This window comes from Lonchura striata, chromosome 1 (genome assembly GCF_046129695.1).
Source record: "Lonchura striata isolate bLonStr1 chromosome 1, bLonStr1.mat, whole genome shotgun sequence".
Taxonomy (NCBI): domain Eukaryota; kingdom Metazoa; phylum Chordata; class Aves; order Passeriformes; family Estrildidae; genus Lonchura; species Lonchura striata.
The window spans coordinates 3702917-3728780 of NC_134603.1; the positions used below are offsets into that span (position 1 = coordinate 3702917).

General features: G+C 40.7%; 1 protein-coding gene across 7 annotated transcripts in view; it reads left to right on the top strand.

Moving 5' to 3' along the window:
- Positions 1-25864, top strand: part of TSNARE1 (t-SNARE domain containing 1) — a 449842-nt gene that overhangs the window by 391881 nt on the left and 32097 nt on the right. For 2 of the 7 annotated variants that reach the window (XM_021531992.2, XM_077781840.1), the window contains exon 13: positions 449-564. The exons of the other annotated variants lie outside the window; for them this stretch is intronic. In XM_021531992.2, the coding sequence (XP_021387667.1) occupies positions 449-544 (96 nt within the window). In that variant the 3' untranslated portion in view covers positions 545-564. The remainder of the gene's footprint in view (positions 1-448; positions 565-25864) is intronic. 7 annotated transcript variants of the gene reach the window in all.

A 25864-nucleotide genomic window follows, 5' to 3' on the forward strand; every position in this document is an offset into this window, starting at 1 on the left:
ATGAGGTCAGGTTGGTTAACATTGGAAGCACAATTGCCTGCCCTGTGAGCAGCCCATGTCAGTGCTTGTCTCAATTTTGTTGCACAGTGGAGTGGAGAGGGGACTTCTTTCTCTTACAGGGGGCAGTTTTCTCCTGGCAGCCAGATGCAGTCCAACATCCCCAGAACAAAACCAAACTGACTGTCCTTGCCCAAGTTCAGCCCTCCAAGCAGAGCCTGGGAAACTAGTGTGACACAGTGATTTAAGCATGAAAAAAGTATTGTAGAAAAAGGGGACTGTATCCAGGAGGAGAAATCTGGATTATCCAGAAGGATAAGTCAGTCCAAAAATATAAAGAAATTCTCTATGTTGCTTCAGCTTGTTCCAAACCATTCTTTCAATGGGAAAAATAACATTTCTTAGTGGATTTAATCTCCATGAATTAATTTCCTTGTCTTTCTCCCCTCAGCTACGAGCCAGGAAGATGAAGTGCTGCCTTCTCTCCATCGCTTTGGCCGTTCTGCTGCTCATTGTCATAATCATCGCGGTCTCCATCAAGCGCTGACCTGGTTGAGCTTTGCACAGGTAAAACCCTTTGGCCAAGTCTTTTATCACACTCTGTAAGGTGCCTGAAAGACAGTTTAGGAAGCTGATCATGGTAAGGAAAAAAATATCTTCACCTGCAGGGTCAGGTCTGGCATACTAAAATATTTTCTTTTAAAGGGTATTAGAGATATTCTTAATGGATCCTTAAAATTAAGCCAAGGTGATATTCCAACAAAACAACATATGACCTTTTCTCTGCTGTTTGTGTCATGTTTGATTTTATAAGAATCTCATAGCAATGCTAACTAATGGATCTGAATTATTAGGATTAGGAGTTAGAGATGCAGAAGCAGTTTTTATAAAGACTCCAGGCTGGAGCAGGGTCACGGGCAATCCAACAGCCCTGATGTGTTCCCAAATGTTTTTATCTGCTGAGATGTTCCAGAGACCCTCCTGAGGAGCAGGAAGACAAAGAACTGGAGGTTTCAGTAGGGGTGAAAAATAAAAATGGATTTTTGGTGAACTTTGCTCTGGATCTACACTTAGAAGGAATATTGGTCTCTAGTAGGAGGATTGGGCTGTAGCCTTAGGAATATAGGTGAGATATCAAAGCAACTTCATCCTATTAGTGAAGTTTCACCTATACCATGTTTACTTTATAAAACCAAATGTGCTTTAAATGTAAAGTATAAGACACAAAAAAATTCTTTTCCTTTCTTTTCCCTCATTGCCCTGGGAGGATGACTTATCAATTATTTGTGATATTCTCTTTCTAATGCAAAGCATGTCTGGGTTTCTCCTTCTTTAAAAGGTTGCCAGGCCATTGTTCAAGGAGAGGATATCAGATTTACAGATTTTCTACCCCCCAAAGGGGGGCTGTGTGTCTGCTGCAAAGGCAGGGGTCCCATCTGGTAAAACCCAAAAGCAGCAATGGGACTTTTCCTGTAGACAGCAACTCTCCTGTGGAACTATCCTTGGGAAAGCCAAAGGATTGAGAGATTTTGTTTACAACAAGAGTTCAGTTGAAAATGCTCTCCTTCCACATGAGGATGAGGCTTCTGGATGCCTTCTTTCCACTGGGAACTAAGAGGAGTTGGTCCAAAACCATCATAGAAAGATGATTGTTCACACTTCTTAAACTTTGGCACTTCTGCCATGACACTATGCTTGTCAAAATTTGGGTATAAAATGGAATTGTATAAATCAAAAAAAAAAAAAAAAAAAAAGAAAAAAGTGGTTGAAGGATGTCAAGAACCATCTCATGGTTTGGATGAGGATGACCACAAGCCCTACATCATGGCTAGGAGAAATAGGTAGAAATACTCTGCTACACTTGAATCTTTACTTAGTTGTTTGGCCAGCCCTGAAGCAAGGATGATATTGGTGAAATGGACCTTTAATTGACTTAATATTGATGTTCTTACAGCATATCTATCTATCTATCTATCTATCTATCTATACATCTGTCCGTGTGTCTATAATTTCTGTATAATTTTATCCCGTTTTTAAAGAAGAGATGCTGCTTATGGGTGCAAACAGGGATCTGTCCTGGTAATTTAAATCTAGAGCAACTACAATAATTTTAATTGCATCACTCTGCTTTTACTCTGCATTAGTTTGGAAATGTGTTCCATCAGGATAATCTGTAATATAACACTACTTCTTTTAGTATAGTTAAATATTCCTATCTACTGGAAATTACAAATCTTATCATCAGTTGACTACGTCTAGGCACATTCTAATCAAAATCCCTTTAGTGGAAAAAGTCAGAGAACAAAATAATCTTACAATAAAACTCCATTGGAAAACTAAAATTAATCTCCTGCTATGAGATCCATGTCTTGAGGGAAGTGAACCTAGAGATACTAATGAAAGCCTCAGGAAAAGTATCATGCTCTACTTTTCATCATCAGTTGTGAAACTAATTATTGAGCTTCTAAAACAAGAGTTACTCTGCAGCAGTAGAACTGGAGGCAGGATCTGCATTGAGTTATCCTGGAACAATGATGATTTCTAACCTTTATAAAGGTTCCTAGTCTGGCTTAGCCCTAGTGGTGTGCAGCAGATTTCATATTTATGCTTTGAGGACTTCTACACCAGGTTGTTTTCAGGGTTTCTGTGTCCATAGTGATAGATGAAATTCTATTCTGAATTTTAATGCAAACAGATTTTTAAAAAAATCCATGGTTTTTAAAATATCAGTGTGTATAAAGATTACCTTAAGAAACAGGTACATATGAAGCTCTCTTACACTCTTTAGGGAGATAAGGGACAGCTGGGGTTTCATGTGTAACAGCTCTGCATGACTTCAGACAAAATAAAGTGAAGAAAGCAAGTTAGAGAACAAATTACTAAATACTCTGGTAGGCACAGGACATATCACTAAATAAAATCCAAAGTTTGGTAAAGAATGGCAAGAACTTCCACTTAACATCTCCTCAAAATGTTTGTTCCAAGCTGGATCAGCAAGGAACCAGAATAAAAAGCCCCAACCACTCCGTTCCAGTGGTTTAAATCCCATTTGCAGGATATTAAAGTTAAGCTTCTTTAACTTTCATGGCTGGTGATAAGAAATATGAAGGTCACTAAAATTCAGTGAATTAAAGAAATCATACCATTAATATCTGTCATTAGTATTTACTGTTTTTATCATTAGCATAGAAAGTATTCTTACATTTTTGGGTTGTTTTTTTTTTAAATTGCTTGATGTTTCTGCTTTTGCAATAATGATACTGAATCAACAGTTCTTTTCTAAAGAAGAATTTTTTCCCCACACCACGAATTAGACATGGCTGGGACAGACAAGCCCATTCCTTCCATAGGGGAGATCACTTGATGAATCTTGCAAAGTCAAAATCAGTTTTCCCTGTGAGTTTTCCAGGCAGTTGTGCCATCATTGGCTGCTGGCTCAGACAGGGAGCAGCTGCTCAGGAGAGCTCCCAGCCCTGACTTTGCCTGCCATAAGTGTGTCACTGCTCCCTTGGGGCAGTTTTGTCTGGCAGAGAGAGAGGAAAGTGTCTACAGCCAATGCAGAGAAACTCCTGAGGACGTGTGTCTGTACATTTGTTTGCTGACACCTTAGGAAAATAGCCCAGGAGCTTTTGGGTCACATTGTGCACATCTCGGAGCAGCACTGCAGCTGCTCTTTTTTGCTCTTCCATCAACATCAGTGACCATTCAAAAGCACAGGATTGCAGGAGCAGTCTGAAGGAAGCTTTTTTGGATAGTGTCAATATTTCAGCTAGACAGACCTTCTGTGCCCTTCTTTTGACTCATTTGCATGAGTGCACACTTATCCAAAGTGACAATCAAGACTGTTGGAATCCTAAGTTTTAAGCCTTCTTTATCGAAAAATGGAGGTGACAAACTTTGAGAAAGATGCTGCATGTGTGTGACAGCTGGAAAATATGGTTTTCAATAACAACTTCATCCTCTCAAGCCCATTAGCAAAAGAAATAGAGAATCAATGATGACTTGACTGAGCCCTGTTCTTGGAAGCAGCAAAAGGTGCCTTCACCCTTACCAAGACACATTTCTGTCAAATAAAGGTTACTGGAATGAGCACACACACTTTGTCCTGTAGATTCCCTAAATCCTGTGCGGTGTGACTCAACAGATTCTCCCAGCATTCAGCAGCTTGAAGCTCAAAGCCTTCCTGACACAGGAGACAAGTTAAATCTTTAATGGTCATTGATTCATTCCTTTTTAGATAATTTTACCATTTGGACTTTGAACCATCCTAAACTTGTAAAATACTAACTATCCTGAGTGAGGAGTTGCACTCTGATCACAGTCTCCATGTAATCTTGAATGTACAGACATAAAATCCTTAGAATCATAGAATGGTCTGAGTTTAGATGGAACCTTAAAGATCATCCAGTTCCAACCCCCTGCCATGGGCAGGACACCTTCCCCTATCCCAGGTTGCTCCAAGCCCCATCCAACCTGGCCTTGGACTCTTTCAGGAATGGGGCAGCCACAGCTTCTCTGGGCAACATGTGCCAGGGCCTCAGCATCCTCAGAGTAAAGATTTTCTTTCTAATATCTCATTTAACATCTTGCACAGTGTCTCCTTTATTGGGCTGTAGTCCATGTAAAATTAATAATCAGGCTCCAAGTGTGTGCTTTCCAAATATGCAACTGTCTTGGTTTGAATTTAAATTGAATTATCATAGAAAATTAGAAAATACTGGTTTCGTTTGGATTATTTTTCCCCTTCCTCACAGTTACAGCTTTCCTTGCATAGTTCATTTATGGGTTTCTAATGTGGTTAAGTGTTCTAAGTAACCTGATCAATGAGGATGAGGTTCAGACAGCTGATTTTACACAGCCCATCCTCGGCGTTTGTTTTTCTTTCAGACCTTGTGCTCTTTGAGTTGGCTGGATTATTTTAGTGCCTTGTGCACTACACTGTCCCTGTATGCTGCTCCTCTTGCCACCAACAAATGCAGCCACAGCATCACAACCCTGCGTGTGGGGTCCTGCGGGTCGGGGTGGCAGGGAGGGGAGGATTGGCAGGTGGCTCTGTGCACTTGGCATTTGCAGGTCTCTTGTTCCTTCCAAGCAGGAGACAAGTCTGGGCACCCTCTCCTGACACACACAGCAGAAATTCTGACATTTGCCCAGCGCATCTCTCCCTGGCTATGTCAGGCTGCTAAAGCACAGCAGTTCCTACTCAGTGTTGAACAGAGAAATAATTTAACCTAAGGAACTTTGAAAATAAAGGCATAGCAAAGAGAGTTTTTTTTTTGTTTTTTTTTTATGGTATTGCTTTTGCTTTTAAAATTGTTATCACAAGGCTTTTCTTGGTGTCTGTTTTCACCACACATCTGTTATGTGGCTTAATATGTGAGTGGCTGAGTTTTCAGCCTTGTTTCAATCTTTCAAGCTCTGTAAGGGTCATAATATTTTTGTCAGCTGTCATTGAAATCCTAAAATAATTCACCCCTCTGCCCTGGCTGTGGCACTGCTGCTGTGTTTGCTGTGCAGTGCAATCAGGAATCAATAGCTCTGTAATATTTTTTTCCCCTGTATCCTATTACTTTGAAAAAGTTCCTGCATTTAGAGTCAGGTGTCAATTCTTGTCATTTCAGTTCTTGTCTTATAGCCTATAATTAATTGCTCGGATCCTGGCATCCCTGCTCCATTGTTGCTCTGACAAGAAGACTGAGGTACATCCTGATTCTGCAGTAACTTTTTGCTTCAAATTTAAGATCTGAAAAATGAGACCTGGATTTTCACTGGATAATATATACTGGGCCTGGGTTTATGATTTGGCCCAATTTCTTAAATTAGGCTAACATTTGTATTCTTTAAGACTTTCCTGATTCCAATGGCCATGTCTCCGCTTCTCTCCACTAAATTATTTCACTGACAGCACAATAAAAATGTTCTGCCACAAATGTGCAGTGGAAAGAAATGCTTATTAGTAGAAAAAGAAATTTTAAGAGACAAGAGTCTGCTTTATGAAAAAAAAAAAAAAAATCCCTCAAAATAACAGGGCGAGAAAGGCAGAAGTGCCAGGAAATAGGAAGATTCATTTCTAGGAATTTCTCTGAGTTTTTACTACTGAGACAAACCTTCAAGCAGATTAACGTTTTGATGGGACATCACACAGTCAGGTTACTGTGTTTAAATGTATTTCACATTAAGGTTGTTGCTTATCTTATTGTCTTTGACCTTTATAAGTATCACATAATGCCAGGTCATGAACTCTGTGAGAGAGTGAGGGGAGGATGTCTCACATTACCTTTGCCTAAGAGTCCATGTGCAGAGAGTTCCTGCAGCTCAGTTAAATTGAGTTCATTGATTTGATTCCAAAGTCAGGAGGACTTTGGAACAGCCAGCAGCTTTCTTCATCCCATCTCAGGTTTCTTTGCCATCAGTAGGAAAATGGGATACTCCCACTGAATGCACAATGCTGACCCTTCTGATGGAGGCCAAGTCTGTGATCTGAGCTTCCCAAAGCACTCTGAGGACACTAATTATTTATGCTTTGTAACTCCTTTAAACTTAAACCATCCTGACACACCTCTAAGGACCTGACAGAAGAGGTTGATTTTTCAGCACATTCAGTTTGAACTGTGAAACAGCACAAAAATGGATGCACTGATCAATGGGTTTTCTTTCTCTTAATGTCCCATTCACAGATGTTTAAGGAAATAACATGTGAAAAACTGATATTTCAGCTAGAATTGTGGACAACACCAACCCAAGTGAGGCTTTAGATGACTAAAATTTCAGTTTCAACTTGGAAAAGATTGTTATAAGTGTAAATCTAGAATATTTGAATGAGTCAGTGCCAAGTGACCTATTCCAAGTGACACTGGGTATTGTTAGTTCCTCAGGAGCAGTGATGTCTGAGGGAGCAGTTGGTGCTCAGCTCAGGGAGCAGTTGCACTGATTAATGGCTCAGGAGGCTTCTCTGAGGCATAAATCAGTAACCCCAGGAGAAGGAAGAATTAAGCTCTTTATAGGAGCAACACAGAGTCAGAAACTGCTCTCACGTCACTGCACTATCAGCTGATATTTTTGGTTGGAAATGCTGGAATTATCTGTCTAATAGAGCCCAAAAATGCAGTGAGCTTGTGCTGTTGTGAGGGACAGGAGCAAAGATCAGCACAAGAGAGTCCCTCATTCATCCTGGACTGTGGAGTGGGTGGCTTGCAGTGAAGTCAGCATGGGAAGGTGTGTGGTTCTTTCTGATAAAGCTAAAGCAGGGAATTCCTCTGTGGAGAGCAATTCCTCTTGGCCTGGGTGTGGTGGGGACATGGGGGATGTTGCTGCCACTGGGTGCAGAGCTTGGTGTTTGGGGATCAAGAGTGGCCAGTTCTGTTCTAGCCTGTACTGATCCAGCAAAACCCACAAATTCTGAGTGTTTTATCATCATTCCAGTCATCTCAACTGGCTGGACGTTGCCTGTAGATGGAAAGTAGAGAATAAATCTCCTGTTTTCCTTTGCTTCCATGTGCAGCCTTCTGCCTTATTAAACTGCCTTTACCTTGTCCAAGGGTTTTTTGTTCCATCTTTTTTTCTTCACCCTCTCTGCTGCAATCCTGCTGAGGAGGGGAGAGACCGAGCAGCTTGGTGATTCCCTGGTGTCCAGTCAAGGTCAACTCATCACAGAGTCTCAGAGGTTTTCTTGGGAATAGGACAGAACAAAGTTCATCAGAGCCATTCCCTACTTGACAGGGCCTGATTCTTGTTATCCAAGCTCCTTGAAAGTGTAATTTGACTGTTATCCTTGCTGGTGGTGTCAAAGCAAGGAAATTTTGGATTAGTGTTGTCTGGAAATAAACCTGAAAAACAGCACAGGATGTTTACTTTGGTAAAGGTCTGTTAAAGAATAAATATTTTCAGTTTAGCTGGAAAATCTCATGTTCCAGCAGGGCAGACTCTTAGAAAGGCAACAAATCATTGATTATCTCTTGGTGAAGAAAGATGTTTGAGGGGACAGTGTGTCTGGTGTTGTGAGTCTCAGACAGAGGTAGGTGGGAAGATTGTTCTGTTTCTTCAGTGCCAAAATTCGAGTGCTGTCTCCGGGATCTTCAAGAGTCTGGATAGTGTTTTAGTGTCAGAGGAAAATCACTGCAAGTGATTAAATGTACTCTGAATTGCTGTCCTTTGTCACAGACATTTCCTCTGAAGCCCTGGTGGTGGCCAGCATTTTTTTGGGATGTGGCCTCATCCCATGATGTGCTGCAGGTTGTTAAATTCTCCTTTGAAGCCATGTGACTCTTTCCAAGCCACCACGATGATCTGAGAGTTATCCTTTAAAACTGAGAGTGAAATCAGGGCTCCTTCAGGGCTGTTTTAGTGGCCTCCTTTTCTTCCTAGGAAATAAAAGCTATAAAGTTATAAAAATAAGATAAAAATTCTAAATCTCTCTATTTACTGTGTCCTTTCTAATGTAATTGTAACCATGTCTTTGTTAGCTCTCCACCTCCTCCAGTAAAACTAGAAATGTCCACATTTTTATAATGTATCTTTGATAGTATATCTTTGGTCTATTCAACATGTAGATCGTAACCTCTTAATTGCAATCATCCCTCTGATGAGAGATGATTGAGATCATTTACAGAACGTTCTTCAGCTCCCAAAATAAGTTTTTAAGGTGTATCTGGAAAAGGAGGCCTTTGACTTCAGTAGCCAGTAGTCTTTGTTTTCTAAAAAGCTGCTGGAGAAATGGCTTTTTTACTTTTGAATTTGCTATGGAAGTTGCTTGAGCTTTGACAGATTCTTAGTTCCTCAATAGCCATATTTTGACGCTGAAATGGGATTTTTTTTTTTTTTTCACATTACAGTGTTGCTGCATAGTCCATAAGCCAATCAATTCCTCTCACAAGTAGGTCACCAGAAATCACATTGTCACACAGAAATGCATTTGTGGGTCTTGTTCAAAGAGCCACCACATTTACAGCTGTGCACCTCACTTGGATCTCATCTTCCCAGCCCAGAAGGTGGCCAAAGCTCCTGGTCACTGAAACAGAGCAAGGTGGAGTGGAGGGAGATGAATTCCATTTGCAATTGCTGATGTTGATTGAATTTCCTCTCGTTAGCTGAGCTGCCTGGCTGTCCATGCACAGCCTGCTGAGAGTGCAGAGTGAAATGCATTAGTCCTGATGTCATGCCATCAAATCCTGCCAAGAATAACACCCCAGCCATTGCTGCCTTTCAGCTGACAAGCAGTAACTCATTAAACAGCAATCATTTGATCCCTTTTCATTGTCTGCCTGCTCTTCAGATATTAAAAAAATAATAATAATAAAAGCTGTATCATCTATGGAATATTTTCAAAGTGTCTGGTTTTTCATAAAATTCTATCCAGTGAACAAAAGATTTTTTTCTTAAGCCAAAAATAGAATTTCCTGTTTCAATTCCTGCAAGGATTGGTGGGGTTTTTTTTGTTTGGTTTTGGGGTTTTTTGGGTTTTTTTTTTTGTTTGTTTTGGGTTTTTTTTGATGTATAGTCCTGTGCCTGGTAAGAGTTTGCTCTATGAAGAAGCACTCTTGTTGATTATTTGGAACAAAATTGTTCTCAGTTTTACAACTGCCATTTGCATTGTGTTTACAACATGCAATTAAGAACTCCTATTAAATGTTCTTACAAGGCAAATCCCAATGACCAATGTTTATTTACATTTTTTCCAGAGCACAGTATTGAAAAGACAATAGGGAAGAAATGTAATGCAAGAGAGGAGCTATAAAATCTCCATTTCAGTTTGTTGAACAAACTTGGGTATTCACTGGCCTAGGAAATCTTCTCTTCTGACACTCAAATATTTCTGTGGAGGGAGAAGCACAAAAATTTCCTGTAATCCCTTTAATTTGCAGCAACTTCTCCTGTACTGAATTGCATATTTCAAAGAATACCTTGTTAATGACCAGTATATGGCAAATATATTCTCCAAGCTTATTAGTACAGAAATAATTGCAAGTGGCTGCTATAGTTCATTAAGGCCTATTTATTTTATAGCTCATTAAGGCTAATTTTATCAGTACAAAATATATTTTAATAGCCAGTTTTGCTTCTTTTTTTTTTTTTTTTAATGTTTCTCTGCCATCTACTGCTAGCAATAGTTTGTGATTTTCTTCTTTGGTACTGGATAATTTTCCATTGTATTTACTGTGAACTACTTCGTGGTGGCTTTTAATCAACAGTTTTTTCTGGGCACTAGCAGATGCTAATCTTGAGTCAGGCATAAATTAATTTACATCTGTTTTTCCTGGGTCAAAAAGGGCTGGTATGGTTTATTGTTTAATATAAACAAAGAATATCACTGTAGCTTGACATGCAGTTAAACTCATCAATTTTCCAGAGATAATTGGAGAGCAAATTTTTCAGGCTGGATTTGAGTTAAATATTTATTGTTTTGTTGCTTGTAATGAGCTGTTACTTGGAAAATTGAGTTTCCTTGTGCCTCTTGCTCAGTCTCTGGCTGAGACAGAGGGTACCTCATCCACACATCTGGATTTATTATCTGCTAGAGAGAGGCAGATTTTCCATGGATCAGGTTTTCCAAGAAATCATCAGGGAAGGTTCTCCATCTGTAATACATTCTTGATTTTGATCTAAAGAAAAACTAAAGAGCAACTCTACCTTAAATCTAATCAAATTATCTCAGAGAGAGAACGATGTTCAATTTGGTAAAGGGAAGGAGGAATCAATTTCTTTTCCTTACATCTTTTCCACTTTCAATGAATACTTAAATATTTATTGATGAAAAGACCAGAATTTGAGTACATTGCCTTTCCTTCCTGTCATTGCTATCAAGCAATGGGACTGGGCCTGTTTAATGTCTGTCTCAGCAGTCATTTACACTTTTGGAACAGTGGAGCAAGTACAAAACAGATTGAATGGTGATCTCTCCTGCATGTCTCATACCCTCCTGGTTTATGGCAGGAATCTGGTTCAAATCCTTACTTGGGTTTTAAGGCAAAATCTAGGTTTGAATTCTCATTTAACTCTATAAATCTAAAGCTGAACGGAATATTGTGCAGAGCCCTAAACTGTTTTCCTTCACTCTTGTGAAGATTAAAATAACCAATGTGACAGCATTCAGAAGTACCCAAAGGCAGAGCCATTCCTGTCCTTCATTCTCACAGAGATAAAGCCAAATTTGAGTCTCATACAACTGTTGAAAAATGTGGGTGAGGAAAGGCCATGGCCTTAGGATTTCTTTTCTAAAATTGTGGATATACTGAATTTTTGAACTTGCTGGCATTTTGGTGTGGCAATTTCAGTTCAATTTTCTGTTGTGGGTGTTTTTTTTTAGGTGAACTCAACATTCATTTGTTTTTGCTAGAGCACACCCAGGCACGTGCAAAGACACACAAACACCTGGAATCTGGAGTAATCAGCAACATTTAAAAAAGTCATGACGTTGGTGTGTGGGAAAAAATCACACAAAAATTATTACAGTCAGGGATAAAACTAAAGATTTCTCCAGCTATGAAGAGGAATAAAAGTGCAAGAGGTTGACACACAGCCAGCCATTCCTTGGAGCCTTCCATTTTCTTGGAGGTGAAGGGAAAAGTTCTAACAGGATTAGGTATTTTGTGCATGAATTTGTGTGTGTATGTGTGTTTTTCTGTTCATATCTGTGTCAGACAGACAGATATGGGGTCGTTCAGCCTGGAGAAGAAAATATTCTGGGAAAATCTTAAGGGGGCTGATAAAAATAAGGGAGAGGGACATTTTTGTACAGTGACAGGACAAGGGTGGTTTTAAACTGACAGAGAGCAAGTTTAGATGAGATGTTCAGAAGGAATTCTTTACTCAGAGGATGGTAAAGCACTGGCACAGGTTGCCCAGGCAAGTTGTGGCTGCCCCATCCCTGGAAGTGTTCAAAGCTGGGTCGGATGGAGCATTGAGCAATCTGATCCAGTGAGTGACATCCTTGCCCATGACAAGGGTCTGGAGTGAGGTCATCTTAAAGTCCCTTCCAGCCCATGCCATTCTGATTGTATGACCACTTTCTTTGCTAAAACCAATTTAGTTTCATTTCATTTGCACTGTGAAATACCATGCAAATTGGATACTGATGGTTTCAGCTGTTTCAATTCAAAACAAAGGGCTTTAAGATTACTCTCCATTTCTGTGAATAAGCACTGAATGCTTTCCCTTTTAAACGTTTCCCCAAGTCAAAAAGGTGGCCATTCTTTCTTTTGTGTTGTTTATAATAATTGGTCATGCAGTTAATGATCTTACTTCCATGGGAACAGAAAATCCCACTGTGAGTCCATATAATGCCTTTTTCCTGGTAAGATCTTGGTGCACACAGGCACAGTGGAGAAAAGCTGCAGTAGCCAGGAAAACAGATTTTCATCTTCCAGGGCACTGCACCACTTTTCTTCTCTCATCTACTGTGAAACTGAAACTGAAAGGACCTTTGATACCATTTTGTGCCAACCTCCCACCATGGGCAGGCACACCTTCCATCAGACCAGGCTGCTCAAAGTCCCATCCAGCCTGGCCTTGAACACTTCCAGAGAAGTTTCAGTGCATCACCACCCTCACAGTAAAGAATTTCCTCCTAGTATTCAATCAAAACCTGCCTTCTGGCAGTGTGAAACTATTCCCTCTTGTCCTGTCCCTCTATGCCATTGGAAAAATCCCTCTCCAGCTCTCTTTGAGGGGTTCTGAGGTCTCTGCAGTTCCACTTTGGTTTTGTAAGACTCTCCTGTTCATGAGAGTTCTTCCTTCCGCCAGCCTAAGTACGAGTTCTTCATCCAACCCCTGCCACAAAATAATCAGCCAAAGCTTTACACTCGATGCTGCAGCTCAGAGAACTAAATCCCTTGCTGAAACATGTTGGGAAAGTTTAGGCCTGCCAGAAATATTTTGTCAGCCTGTCTTGGACTTTTCAGTGAAAGGCAAGGTTTTGCTCTCTGTCAGATTTTGATTCTTATTTTTAATCTCCTTTTGATGAGTTTCCTTCTTATTGGGTTTTTAGCTACTTACAGTAGAAAGCTAATTTTTTAATTGTGGCTTCCAACAAAAAAAAAAGAACAACAACAACAACAACAACAACAACAACAACAACAAAAAAAAACCCTCATCACTTCAGAGTCCTTGCTTTCATTTTTTCCTGCTGTTGCTTTTATTCTTGACATTCAGCCTCCCCAAGTCCTGATGTGACACTCTATAGAATCTTTATCCTGTCAAAGCCCTGCTGTGAGCATTGCCCAGTGCTTCCAGAATTTGCATTTAGCATCCATTCATATGACTCTATTGGTGGGGCTCTCTTATCACTGAGTAGCCCTCCAGCTTTATATGAAAGGGCACAAAGTTAATGAAAACAGCATTAAAACTCGATTGCCATTTAGTGAGATCACTAAGACTTGTTCTGAACTTAATATTAGTTTCCAATTTTTTTTTCTTTTTTAACTCACAGTATCCAGAACCAAAGACAGCAGAAACAATTGCATCAAAGAAGCTGTTTTTCAGGTGAGGATGTTATGTTAGAAGGAAGGGAAGGCTTTGATTTTTTAGCAGGTTGTTTCAGGGTTAGGGAAAATTTTATGTGCTATTTCATCCTTTTGTCTTTTGACAGAAGAGCCACTCATTGGAAGCGATCTCTGTTTTCTGTGCATTTTGGCTTAAGTTCCTGGAGAAATGAATCCTAGAGGGAGGAAGAGCTCTTGAAAATGCCACAATAAACCCAACTTATTTCAGAGTATTAATGAGGATTTTTCTCCAGACATAAACTTTGCTTGCTGTTGCTTTTCTTGGGGAAGAAGACGAGTTGAAAACTCAGTGTAATGGTGCTGCAGACAGGAAAATTGCCTGACATGACAGTGAAAAGCAGACATGATGCTTGAGTGTAAACATTTGTGTATTCTCCATTCACAGCCCTTGCTCTAGCTCAGGCCAGACCTCCAGGGGCCTCAGGTGTATTGCTAATTTTAAAATACCAAGAACATTTTTCTGGCCTTAGGGCTCAATTACATGTATTTGTTACTTTAACAAGCCCTGCAGTTCCTTAGTGTAGGGTAGCATCTCATATGCCTTAATTCTGAGTCTTCCCTGGGACCTGTGTGGTTCTTTGGTGGTCCTAAGATGTTTTTATACTTTTTTTCCTGTGTTTCTGTCTCTGGAAGTACCCACATTATTACACTCTGCTAAGGAGGATGAGAGCAGAAGCCAAGATGTTCCACAGAATTTGCTGCAAGAGGTGTAGAGATTTTTTAGCTTCAGTTGGGAAAAGTTTTGGAATAGCTGTGGTAGATTGTGCCTGAAACTTCTGTTTGAGTCGTCTCCAGGGAGACAGCAAGGAGAGGTGGATTTGTGTAAGGTTTCTCAAAGTGTTCAACAAAGGGAGAGGATAGAGTAATTGGAATGGAATGGAATGGAATGGAATGGAATGGAATCGAATGGAATGGAAATGGCCTTGAGGCATTCACCCCTAGGAAGACTCTTGGGCAGAAGGAAAATGGTGTGTTCTGCCTGAGAAAGTCAGCTCTACCATAGAGAAACCTTCAGGTAGCAGAGATTTTAAATATTAGACTGCTCTGATGCTGTTGGGGACCAGAGTGAGACACTGACATTGAACAAAGTGAAAATGCTTCTGCAAGAAAAGCAACCCCAGCTGAGGGACTTCAGCCTTTCTACAGAAGAAAACCCCAAGAAACAATTAATTAGGTTCAAGAATGCACAAAATCTATATTTTATTTTCATTCTTTGCACTGAAGGACCAAGTTGATGACTGATAAGGAACTGGATGGAAAAGTGACAATCCCAGCTTAATTCTCGATTTTGATGTGTCCCTTTCCATGGGAAATCAGCCCATTTTTGTGTTCATTTCTCTTTCCCAGATTTGGACAGTAACGTTTGGACCAATTGTTTCAATTATTTGGGTCATTTGGGTCAGTTCTTCTAAAAATGGGTGTAAATCTCTGACCCAAAGGTGTGTTTTTATGTCAAGTCTCTCAGTGCTTCCACCCTCACAGATAATACAGGAACATTTAGAGAGGTCATACAAGGACTTAGGCTGATAAAATGACCTTAAGGAGAAGAGCTGGGCAGAATAATCTGTCATGTGTTGAGTCAGCTAATAAAAAAGGTAGTTACTTAAAATGTCCGCAGGCACCAAAGCATAAGGAAGTCTTAGACAAAGGGAAATAATTGAAATTACTGTGGACATAATGAGAAATGCACTATCAGGTTTTGCAAAGGCAGAGACCGAGGGTTTGATTTCTGACCAAGAGGCAGCAGAATTGCAATGTAGCCAAGTGTAAAAAAAAAATAAATTAAAAATGGATTTATAAAATGATATAACAGAGGCTGGCATTAAGTGAGCTCAGGTTGTCAGTTCTGCAATTCAACAAGAATCCAGGTACTCTTTTTGTTAGAATGAGTAGAAATCGAAGCATTTACTGCTGAACAGTGTTGTTTGCCTCACATTCCTTTAATAATGGACTGTAAACCTGTGTGCTGTACTGAGGGTGCTGTAACACAAATGTAAATAAAAGCCCTGCACACCTTTCATCCAGCAGGTATCAGCTTACACTCCGAGCACCCCTCTGAGAAGCAGAACTTTCAATATTCTTGTTTTAATGGCAGCAAAACTGAGATATAAAGAGATTAAGTCATTTGCTGGAGGCTGTTGAGAAGCACAATGTGTCAGTTGCTCCCAAGCTCTCACCATTCAAGCTCAAAGAGATTTTATTTGCACCATACTCTTTTCAAAGTTTATATGTTTAGATAAGTGAAGGGAAAATATCTGTGGCATAAATCTGGCGATTTCAGCAGAAGTGCTTTGGGGATTAATTTGATCTTCTCCTTTCTGGGTACGTACCAGGAACTCTGCTGTGTGTATTTAAAGCACACTGGTCCCACCTATTGGGGCTGCTGGGGAATTGATTTTATTGGGTTGCAGTAGGTCGTTTGTCTTCATGCTGATAACTTTGTTTGGATTTAGTAATGTTCATTATTTTCCATTCCAGTGTATTTTGCACCATCTAAGGGATTTCAGGTGTAAATATATTCCCCCACCACCAACCTCTACTAATAATTTCACTGCTGTGTTGGGTCAAATATTGATTGTGACCCCTGTGTGAGGAAGGTGTTGATATTCAACATCAAATTTTCTTTATTATACCTCATTTCATGGAAAAAAAGAAAAATAAACCCCAAGTGAGCCAGCTGTAAGGATTCCTAAGCAAAGGCAAACTGAAATCAAGTGAAGAAATATTCATCCTCTTGAATTTGTCCATTTAAAAGTTAGATTTTCAGCCTTAGTGATCTCTCTGAACTATCCTTCGGACAGCTGAAATTGTAGCTATTAATAGAGGCTGAGCAATCCTGTCTGTCTTTTAATCTTATCTAAAATGATGAAACAGCTTTGGGAGCTGCCTGCTCCTTCCTGATGGCTTTGTACAGGTCTGGGCAAATGTTTTTGGAAAAGAGAGGAGAGGAGAGGAGAGAGGAGAGGAGAGGAGAGGAGAGGAGAGGAGAGGAGAGGAGAGGAGAGGAGAGGAGAGGAGAGGAGAGGAGAGGAGAGGAGAGGAGAGGAGAGGAGAGGAGAGGAGAGGAGAGGAGAGGAGAGGAGAGGAGAGGAGAGGAGAGGAGAGGAGAGGAGAGGAGAGGAGAGGAGAGGAGAGGAGAGGAGAGGAGAGGAGAGGAGAGGAGAGGAGAGGAGAGGAGAGGAGAGGAGAGGAGAGGAGAGGAGAGGAGAGGAGAGGAGAGGAGAGGAGAGGAGAGAATTTAAAGACAGAAGTCCATTCAGTCCACAGCCATGATTTTTGATGGGACCTATCAAGGGATGCTGAAGAAAATAGATGAGGAAAAAAAAAAAGAACAGGAAGTATTTAAAGAAGCCAATTTTTGCCAACTTTGCAAAGTTTTTCACAAAAAAATCCACCATTTAGTTCAATTCAACTTCTCCTGCTTACTTCCTTTAATTAACCCAGCTAGACAGTGAGGATGGTGAAGTGCATAGAGCTTTATCCCATGTATTTGGGAGGAGCCCATGGCTAAAACTGAGGACAAAATACAGAGAAGGACAAACTGGTCATGGGTGGAGGCAAGGGGACAGTTAGATATCAAATAAAAGAATATACTGTCTACTTTATTGTTATTTCCAAACTATTGGTCTTTTTCTTCAGTCCTGGTGTTATAGTCAGGACATCAGGTGAACAAAAATCACTGATTACTTCAAAATAGTCCTCAAAAACTTGCAACATGCCAGTGGGAAGTTCAGATTTCTGGTCTGCTTCATTATAACTTTTTGTTCATTTCTTTTTGGCTTTGCTAAGAAACCAGAAAGTAGGAATAGCAATACCTTCCAAAATGACTTAACATTTACTGAATGCCTAAATATTTTATGGAATCCAGCTCCGTATTCAGAGAGCCTGTACCTGGAACTAGGACTGCTGCCTTTTTTTACTGTAATGTGATTCACAGGCACAAACAACCTGCTCAATAAAATGGACAGACTCCACAAGGAGAACGTCATGCTTCTGCAAAAATATTTTTTTTTCTTCTTTATATTTGAAAGATAAATATAAGGCACATATTAGAATAAGGTGTCTAAAATTAAATTCTTGTTTATGCTTCAGACGTCTTTCTTTTAAATTTACCTTGAAAATGTAGCTCAAATGGCATCATATATAATTTGCCTTCAGCTACCAGAAGCAGAGTGTTGTGTCTTCTGATAATTTTCTTTTTTTTAATAATCTAAAATTGAAAATAATTCTTATATTCAGGTGAGGTACTAGTAATACTCTTATTTTATGCCTTGAATGAATCCAGAAATAGCTTTCTATTTTCCTTTGTAAATGATACTGGAAACTACAGAGGAGGAAACAACCCTGGCTTTGTCCTTTTTTTCCCCCTTTAATAATAATAATAATCAAAAGCAGAAGCATTCTGTCTGCTGTGCAGCACAATTTCTCATCTGGAGACCTCTAAATGCTTTTGAAAGCACATGATATTAACTGTGCTGTAGTGACGGAGGAAACAGCAGCACAGAGTTTAGCAATTTTCCCACTATCACATGAAAGTCCACAATAAAGAACTTTAAAGCACAGGACCACGACTCCTCCTGTTTTATTGCCACATGTTTATTTCAACTGCATCATCTTCTCCATCCTCTGTCAGCTGAATTTCCTGCACCCAGCTGTGCTTGGTTAGATGGGATTTAATGATAAATCCATCCTTTAATTTTTACTCTGATGACACGAGAGAAGGAATCTCTTTCCTTTCCAAACTGGTCATTGTTAGGATGCAGTTTGGTCACTAAGGGGAGGAGTTGCTTGAGACTCAAAGATAATGATAATTATTTGTTTGTTTATGTATTTGTTTTTAATTAATTAATTAATTAATTCTGATAGGGTTCCTGTGCTGTGCTCATCAATCACTGAGGTTTCTCAGCACATGCAGTGTCACAGGAGACTTTTCTTGCTGGAAGGCTGATGTTTGGGGGCTATAAATGAGATATGGGCTCTGAATCCTGCAGGACATTAAAATGCTCACAGTAACGAGGCCAGGACTAATGAAGGATTTGAATTCACGCATCAGTGAATGTACTGCTTCATTCTCTGATTTCTCTCACAGCACTGTAGGGCCCAAGCACAGAGGAGGTGCAGCTGAGTTCCTCCTGATGAGTATCACAACCATGAAGTACTGAAAACCTAGAAATCTAGTGGAAAGGAAACAAAAAAATAAAATGCACCATTGCTTCAATTGTAAAGGAGTATTAGGAAAACTGCTTCATGCTAATTTTCATAATATAAAGATGTACAGACCATTCCTAAGATTGACTGTAGATCCTCTATAGAAGTCCAATTGCCAATTAAAAGGTTTCAAGTGTCATGGAATTAAGTTCTGGGCTCCACCTTCCCTGGAGTAGTCTGGTATTTAACTGATGGACTGCTTTAATCATTTTGGCTGCCTAAAGCCTCTGCTGGAAGAGTCAGTATCACTGGAAAACAGGCATGAAGAATTAACTGTAGCACCAATGATTTTAATTCTTGGTGGCCAGCCTTACAAATCCCTTATTATTCATTCATGGAAGTGTCATATTTAAAATGCAAATTCCTTCCCATTGTCCTCCCCCATCTCAATGCATTTCCTTTGAAGTATCCCTGGAGCTTTCCAGGGGCCACCCACAATGGGATCACCGTGATCAGCCAGGCTGCAAAAGAGTGCCCTGCACCAGCTCAGGTGAATTCAGCTGGGTCCTGCTTAGCAGTCCCAGCTTTCAAAAAGCATCCAGACTTTGTTTAAGAGGAAGTAAAAAAGGTAAAATAAGGAATACCAGGCCAGGTATTTTTACCAAGCCTTTTTAGCAAGGTTGCCTCTCCTGAGACACATCACAGCGCCGTGTCTGCCACCATCACATGGCAGTGAGGTCAATAATATAAGTAGATCTGGTTTGTCTTGCCCATGTTCTGTTGGTTTGGGAAGAGCAGAGCTCTCCTATGACATCCATTCAGAAAAGGGTGTCAAGGCTCAGCAGGCACAGAGTTCCTGTATCCATGTAGGGAATAGTCCATTGTCCTTGGTCCTTGCTACCAGTCAGACAGAGTTACAAGTTTTTCTAGGCAAGAGTAGCCAACCCAGGCCAAAATTGTGATGGAAATAATTCTATGAATGGAGAAAGGCCACTCTGATCCACTGCAGGAGGCTTGGGGAACATATTGGAGGGAATTATTGTGTTTTCAGGTGAAGTCCAGACTAGTGAATGCATCGTCTGATTCAACCTTCCAGGAGCAAGATAAATACTGATAATAATGACCTTAATAGCAAGGTAAATTATATTATCAGTAATGGCTAAATAGTTTAATTGTCTTCATCAAATGACTGAGTACCTTATCCTGCAGTGAGACTTGCTGGCTCCTGTGGGCTAATGCAGCCAGTACTTAAAACTGGAACCAATGTATTTTTGAGTAAAGACTGCACTACTTGAGTTAAAAACCTGTCTTTATCAGTTTGATGTGGTTTGTGGGGAGAGTTCCTGCACACTTAGCAACCCTTGAATCTTGTGGCCAGAAAATGGTAATTTGAAATTTATTAAATTTTGTATAATATTAATGGGGTCCTGGTAGGAATAATGTCAAATTATCAATGTCATTTCCCACTATGAGGGCAGGAAGCTGTGGCATTCTTAGTCAACAGCATTTTCCTGAACTGGTAGATCAAAACTACAAATACACTGCTGGAAATTCACGAGTCAGGAATATATGTTGATTTGATGGAGTGGAGGAAAGACAGCCTCAGAGTGACCTTATTCTGGCCTTCAGGTACCTGAATGGAACCCAGAAGGCTGCAGAGAGACTTTTCACAAGGGCCTGTAGTGAGAGGACAAGGGCAGTGGTTTTAAGCTGACTGAGGACAGGGTTATATTTGATTTTAGGAAGAAAATTTTTACTCAGATGGTGGTGAAGCCCTGACACAGGTGCCCAGAGAAGCTGTGGCATGAATACATCCTTGGGAGTATTCAAGGCCAGGTTGGATGGGGCTTGGAGAAACCTGGGATAGTGGAATGTGTCCCAACCCATAGCCAGGGGTGGAACTGGATGGTCTTTGAGGTCCCTTCCAACCCAAGCCATCTATAATTCTCTGTAAATTCTCTATAAATCTCTGACTGGTAATGATCCACATCCATAAACCGGCCATCCTGTTGTCTTCCTTACAATTGCCTTCCCTCTTGGTTTAAGACTTGTCCCACTCAGCATGGCATCCTCACATTTTTGAGCACTTTGTGTTACTGCCCAGTCTGGAACTCAAGTACTGCATCTTTCCTACTTTTTAAGCAAGGTCTGGATGCCCTTAAGAGAAATGTTGGTGCTTCCAAAAGAAAAATGGTCCTGCTACTAATGAAAAAGCTCTCTACAAAGTTCCATGGAAAATGCTCTGAAGGTGCTGGTGGACAGGAAGATGAGCAGGGGCCAGCAGCAGGACCTTGCTGCAAAGGCAGCAAAGGGAATTCTCAGCTGCATTGGGTGTATTGCCAGGTGAGGGAGGTGATCTTTATCTCTACTCAGCTCTTCCAAGCCACACCTGAAGTGCTGTTCCACTTCTGGACTCCTCACTGCAAGGGACACATGGACATAATGAAGAGAGTGCAGCGGAAGGGCCACAAAGAGGAGTCAGGGTCTGGAGCATCTCTTCCAGAGCTGGGACTGGTCAGCCTGGAGAAGAAAAGCTGAAGGGGAATCTTGTTCATTCCCAAAATACAGGAAGGAAGGGTGCAAACATGGAGCCAGGCTCTTTCCAGTGGGTGCCCAGTGCCAGGAGCAGATGCAATGGGCACACACTGAAACACAAGAGGCTCCCTGTGGACATCAACCCTTTCAGCCACAGCCATTCCATGACTCTCTGATTCCAGGTGCTGATAATTAGAGAAAACTGGGAACACTGTTGCCTGGACAAGCCAAACATCCTCAAACAATGGTGTGACCAAGTTTGCAGCTTCTCACAGATTTCATTAGCAAGTAGATACTGAGTGACATGAACTTCCATTACCAAATCCCTTTAGCTCTGCTTGGATTTTGTGTTTTGTATTTGGCTCCATGGATGTCTGGGAGACCTACTGCTGCTTTTATATGTGATTTGTGGATTTATTAAATGGATTTGGGAGTTAATTGTGTTGGGATGGTCCTGCCTGCCAACAGGAAACCAGGGCAGCATTTTCAATGCCCTTCAGTCTGCATAATCTAAATAAATTCATGAATGCACAAAAATTATTCTACCTTGTTCCTTTTTCCCAGCAGAATGTGTTGGCTCAAAGAGCTCAAATTTGCTGTAATCACCTTTTCCTCCCTAGTAATTCCTTAGGATTCAGCCATCTCCTTCAGAGAACTGCACAACTGCCACCAAATCTATTTTTTTCAGATTTTGTTTCTTTTTTATGAACTTTTCGGCATATTTTTTAGAAGCTTGAGAGAGTAGGCAGTGACTTCTGAGTGAGAGAATCACAGGAGCACAAATATTGGGAGGACACACTCCTCAATTATATATCTGCTGAAGTCAGGACTGCTTTGAAATTCAGTCATTAATTCTTAGTAGTTTAAGAAATTAATCTCTTAAACAGGTTTATCAGAGAAACGTGATTTTTGGACTCAAAAATAAAACTTAAAAGGGACAAAATTTAGATTTGAAAGGATGAGAACAGAGCCTTTTTTTGTATTACTAAAATGTTCCCCTTTTTTTTCATTAAGAACCAGTGAAAAACTATGTAAACTTAAATACCCTTATAATCCTTCTATATACTGTGTTGTTCTTAAAAATGCATTTCCAGATAAGGTATTTTTACTGTACTAGATTTCCATTACTTAAAAGTTATCATTACACAACCCTGTTCTGAAAAGGCATCAGAGGTGAAAAAAAAGAAGATCTGTTGCATTACAGTCTAAAATAAAAGGGTTTTTTTACTGTCTACTTAGTTCAGTTTTACAGGAACAAACCAAAGAAGGCTGAACTGTTTCTGTTAAGAGATAATTCCTTGCTCCTGCCAGATGAAGCATTTAACATTTGTCCTCATATATTATCTGGTCTTTTTGTTTTATCGTTGTTATTCTGTCAGAGCAGTTAGCACAAGACTTCCTTCTCCTGTGGATTTTGATCTTGGAACATTAAAGATTAATTTTGTTTACATTTCCACCAAGATTTTAGATTTTTTTTCATTTATGTGCGACTAGGAAAACTCGGCTTTATTTATTTATTAGGAATTTCATCAATACTTCTAGAATTATTGTGAAGAAGAGCATCAGTTTCTGGCTCACTTCTGATTTGGTGAGATCTTAATGCTTTTTCTTGGAATGTAAAAACAGATTTATGCTTTGTTAATATCTTCTCTCCTGCTTCTGGGATCTCAGACAAGCATTTGTTTGCATGGTGGTCATCTGTGTATTCTGAAATAATTGCAGCTGTGCAGCATGTGCATTCTGTAGGGCTTTTTATCTTCCTTACCTTTAGAAAATACCTTTAGAAAATGTGAATGTGGATCTCTCCCATTTCACATAAAAACATCAGATTCTACTGGAACAGAGAAAGACAACAGGTTTCTATTTTCAGTCAATTCCACTTTACTATTTTTTAATGATTAAAGGACATAATTTAGAATAAAGAAAATAAAAAGCATAGAATAATAACATGGTTTGAGTTGTAGGGACCCCCAAAATCATCTCATGCCAGCCCCTGCTATGGGCAGGGACACCTTCCACTATCCCAGGTTGCTCCAAGCCCCATCCAACCTGGCCTGGAAATTTCCAGGGATGGGGCAGCTACAGCTCCTCTGAGAAACCTGTGCCAGGGCCTCCCCACCCTCACAAGGAAGAATTTCATCCTAATGTCTAATCTTAATCTCTCATCTTTTAGCTTAAAATCTTTTAAAATATTCCTCTTCTTTAAAATTCCATCAGAGCTTCAAGATTACTGGTCATTTAGCATTTCTGTTTGCCATTCCTGCTCACAGGAGCAGTTGTTTCTTCAGTACTACAATGAGTACAACATCATGCGGCAGTGAAATCCAAAGATAGCACATCTCCAGTGGAAACAGAAAGGGAAATCACTCCTACAAAATGAACTGACATTTCTATATGTCAGTTGAAAGTTTTGTTTCTCTATACAGACCAGATCCTGCCTGGGATATGACAATCCCCCTATTCTTTCTGAATCACCTATCATTGCTAATAGTACACCCTGCCACAGATACTCAGGCAAAATATACAGTGCATTATATAGCAGGCAGAGGAGAACCCATCTCATTTTCCTTACAGAAACAAAGCTGATTTTCACCAGCAAAGTGCAGAGATACTCAGGGAAATTATGCCAGTTCTTTCCTCATCCAGGGGCTTGGCTGATTGGAGGGTGAGGCATTGATGTGGGATGTCCAGGAGGCCTTTTCAAATTCATCTATTTCCAGCTGGGACACACAAACAATTATGGCATTGCACAGGCGATGACAGGATTTCCCTCTGGAATGCAACACATATTTATGGCTAAGAAATCTAAATTCCAGCTGGGAAGGTGGAGCAGAGGGAGAAGCAGTTACTGCTTAGTGATTCACAGACTCACATAATTATTAGGGCTTAAAATACCACCAAGATCACTTAGTCCAGTTGTCACATTTTGTCTAATTGTCATCCAAATACCACCATGCCCACTAAAATGTATCACAGAGTTCCTCATCTGCTTGTTTTTTGACACTTCCAGAGGTGGTGACTTCCTTGACCAGTCTGTTCCAGTGTCTAACCACCTAATTCTTTCTGATAGCAACCTGTTCTGGCACAACTTGAGGCCATTTCCCGTTGGCCTGTCACTTGTCAGCTGGGAGAAGATACTAATCCCTGCCTTGCTGCATCCTCCTTTCAAGCTCCCTTCTGAGCCTTCTTTTCTCCAGGCTGAGCCCCTGCAAAGATCCCTCAGCTGCTCCTCTTCAGACCTGTGCTCCAGACCCTTCCCCAGCTGTTTCCTTCTCTGGACACACTCCAGATCCACCCCAGACCCTCAATGTCTCTCTTGTGAGGGGCCCAAAACTGACCCAAGAATTCGAGGTGTGGCCTCCCCAGTGCCCAGCTCAGATGGACAATCCCTGCCCTGGTCCTGCTGGTCACACAGCTGTTTACACAGATGTTCAGGAGGTCACCTGGGCACACCCTGGCTCACGTTTGGCCACTGTTGGCCAGCACCTCCAGAGCCCTTCCTGCTGGGCAGATTTCCAGACACTCTGGAAATGTCCCTGGAGAACTGCAGGGGCTTGTTCTGGCAACAAGGAGGAGACCTTATCTTATAGAAGGTGTCCTATAAGGTTGTACTGATCAGCTGAGCTCTAGAGAAACCCCAGCCAGCTCAGCTTGGCCATGAGCAGGGCTGTATTTCATCCCTGGGGCACTTGATCCTATCTAGAGGTAGTGGAGGTCACTTACAATGCTTTTCCCAATTTACTGTGAGTTCTCCTTCTGCACTGCCGTGTTCCTGTGTGCAGTGAAATGTGGCAGAGCCCACAAAGGGCTTGTGTTGCTTCTTTTTGCAAAAGGGAATCTGGAGTGGATGCAACTCCTCACTATAAATCCATCACAAAGATCCAGCTAAGAAATATTCACAGGTCCAGTTTTTAAAACTGTGAATAAACCAATGCATTGTCCCAAAGTTCTCTTTTGTATGTAATTTTTCCTCCTTTCTCTTTCATGTGCCTGATACAGATCAGCAGAAAGTTTAGACATCTGTATTCAGACTGCTGTTTTTGAGGAGTTTTTTTTGTTTCTATTCAGCCCTGTTTCAAAAATACTGAATGAAACTAAAAAAGGGTTAAACCATCTTGTAGTGGGCAGTGAGACACACACAGATTAGAAAGGATTAAATCTCTAAATGTCAAAGGGAGAGAAAGGAAGAGTCTGTCCTGCAGTTTTGACTGAGCATCCCATCATTCCCTGACTCTAATGCTGGGGAAACAGAGATTAGAAAATCTGCTGCACAGCTAAGTGCAGACTGCAGCTCGGAGATAAGTGAACCAGAATATCTACTCCAGGCTCATTTGTTCAACTTCACTCATCCAGAGCCTTTCTGATGGGGAAACACAGATCTCAATACAAAATTCAGAGCTTGTTCAGCTCTGCTGTCACTTCTTGAGCGACTCTCACTGTCACTTCCCAAACTCCTGTCACTTCCCAAACTCCTGTCACTGTCACTTTCCAGACCATTCCCACGAGTGAAGATCTGTCTGTCCTCTGCCCTGCTGAAGGCTCCCAAGGACGGTTTCTTGGGTTCAAGCACTCAGCTGGGTTTACATCAGGGATTTAATCAGTGGTGCCCCAAATTAGATCATATTTTTTTGTTCCTTGCTGCTGTTGGCCAGGAAACCTTGAAAAGGATGGATGGAAGAGTGTTGGTT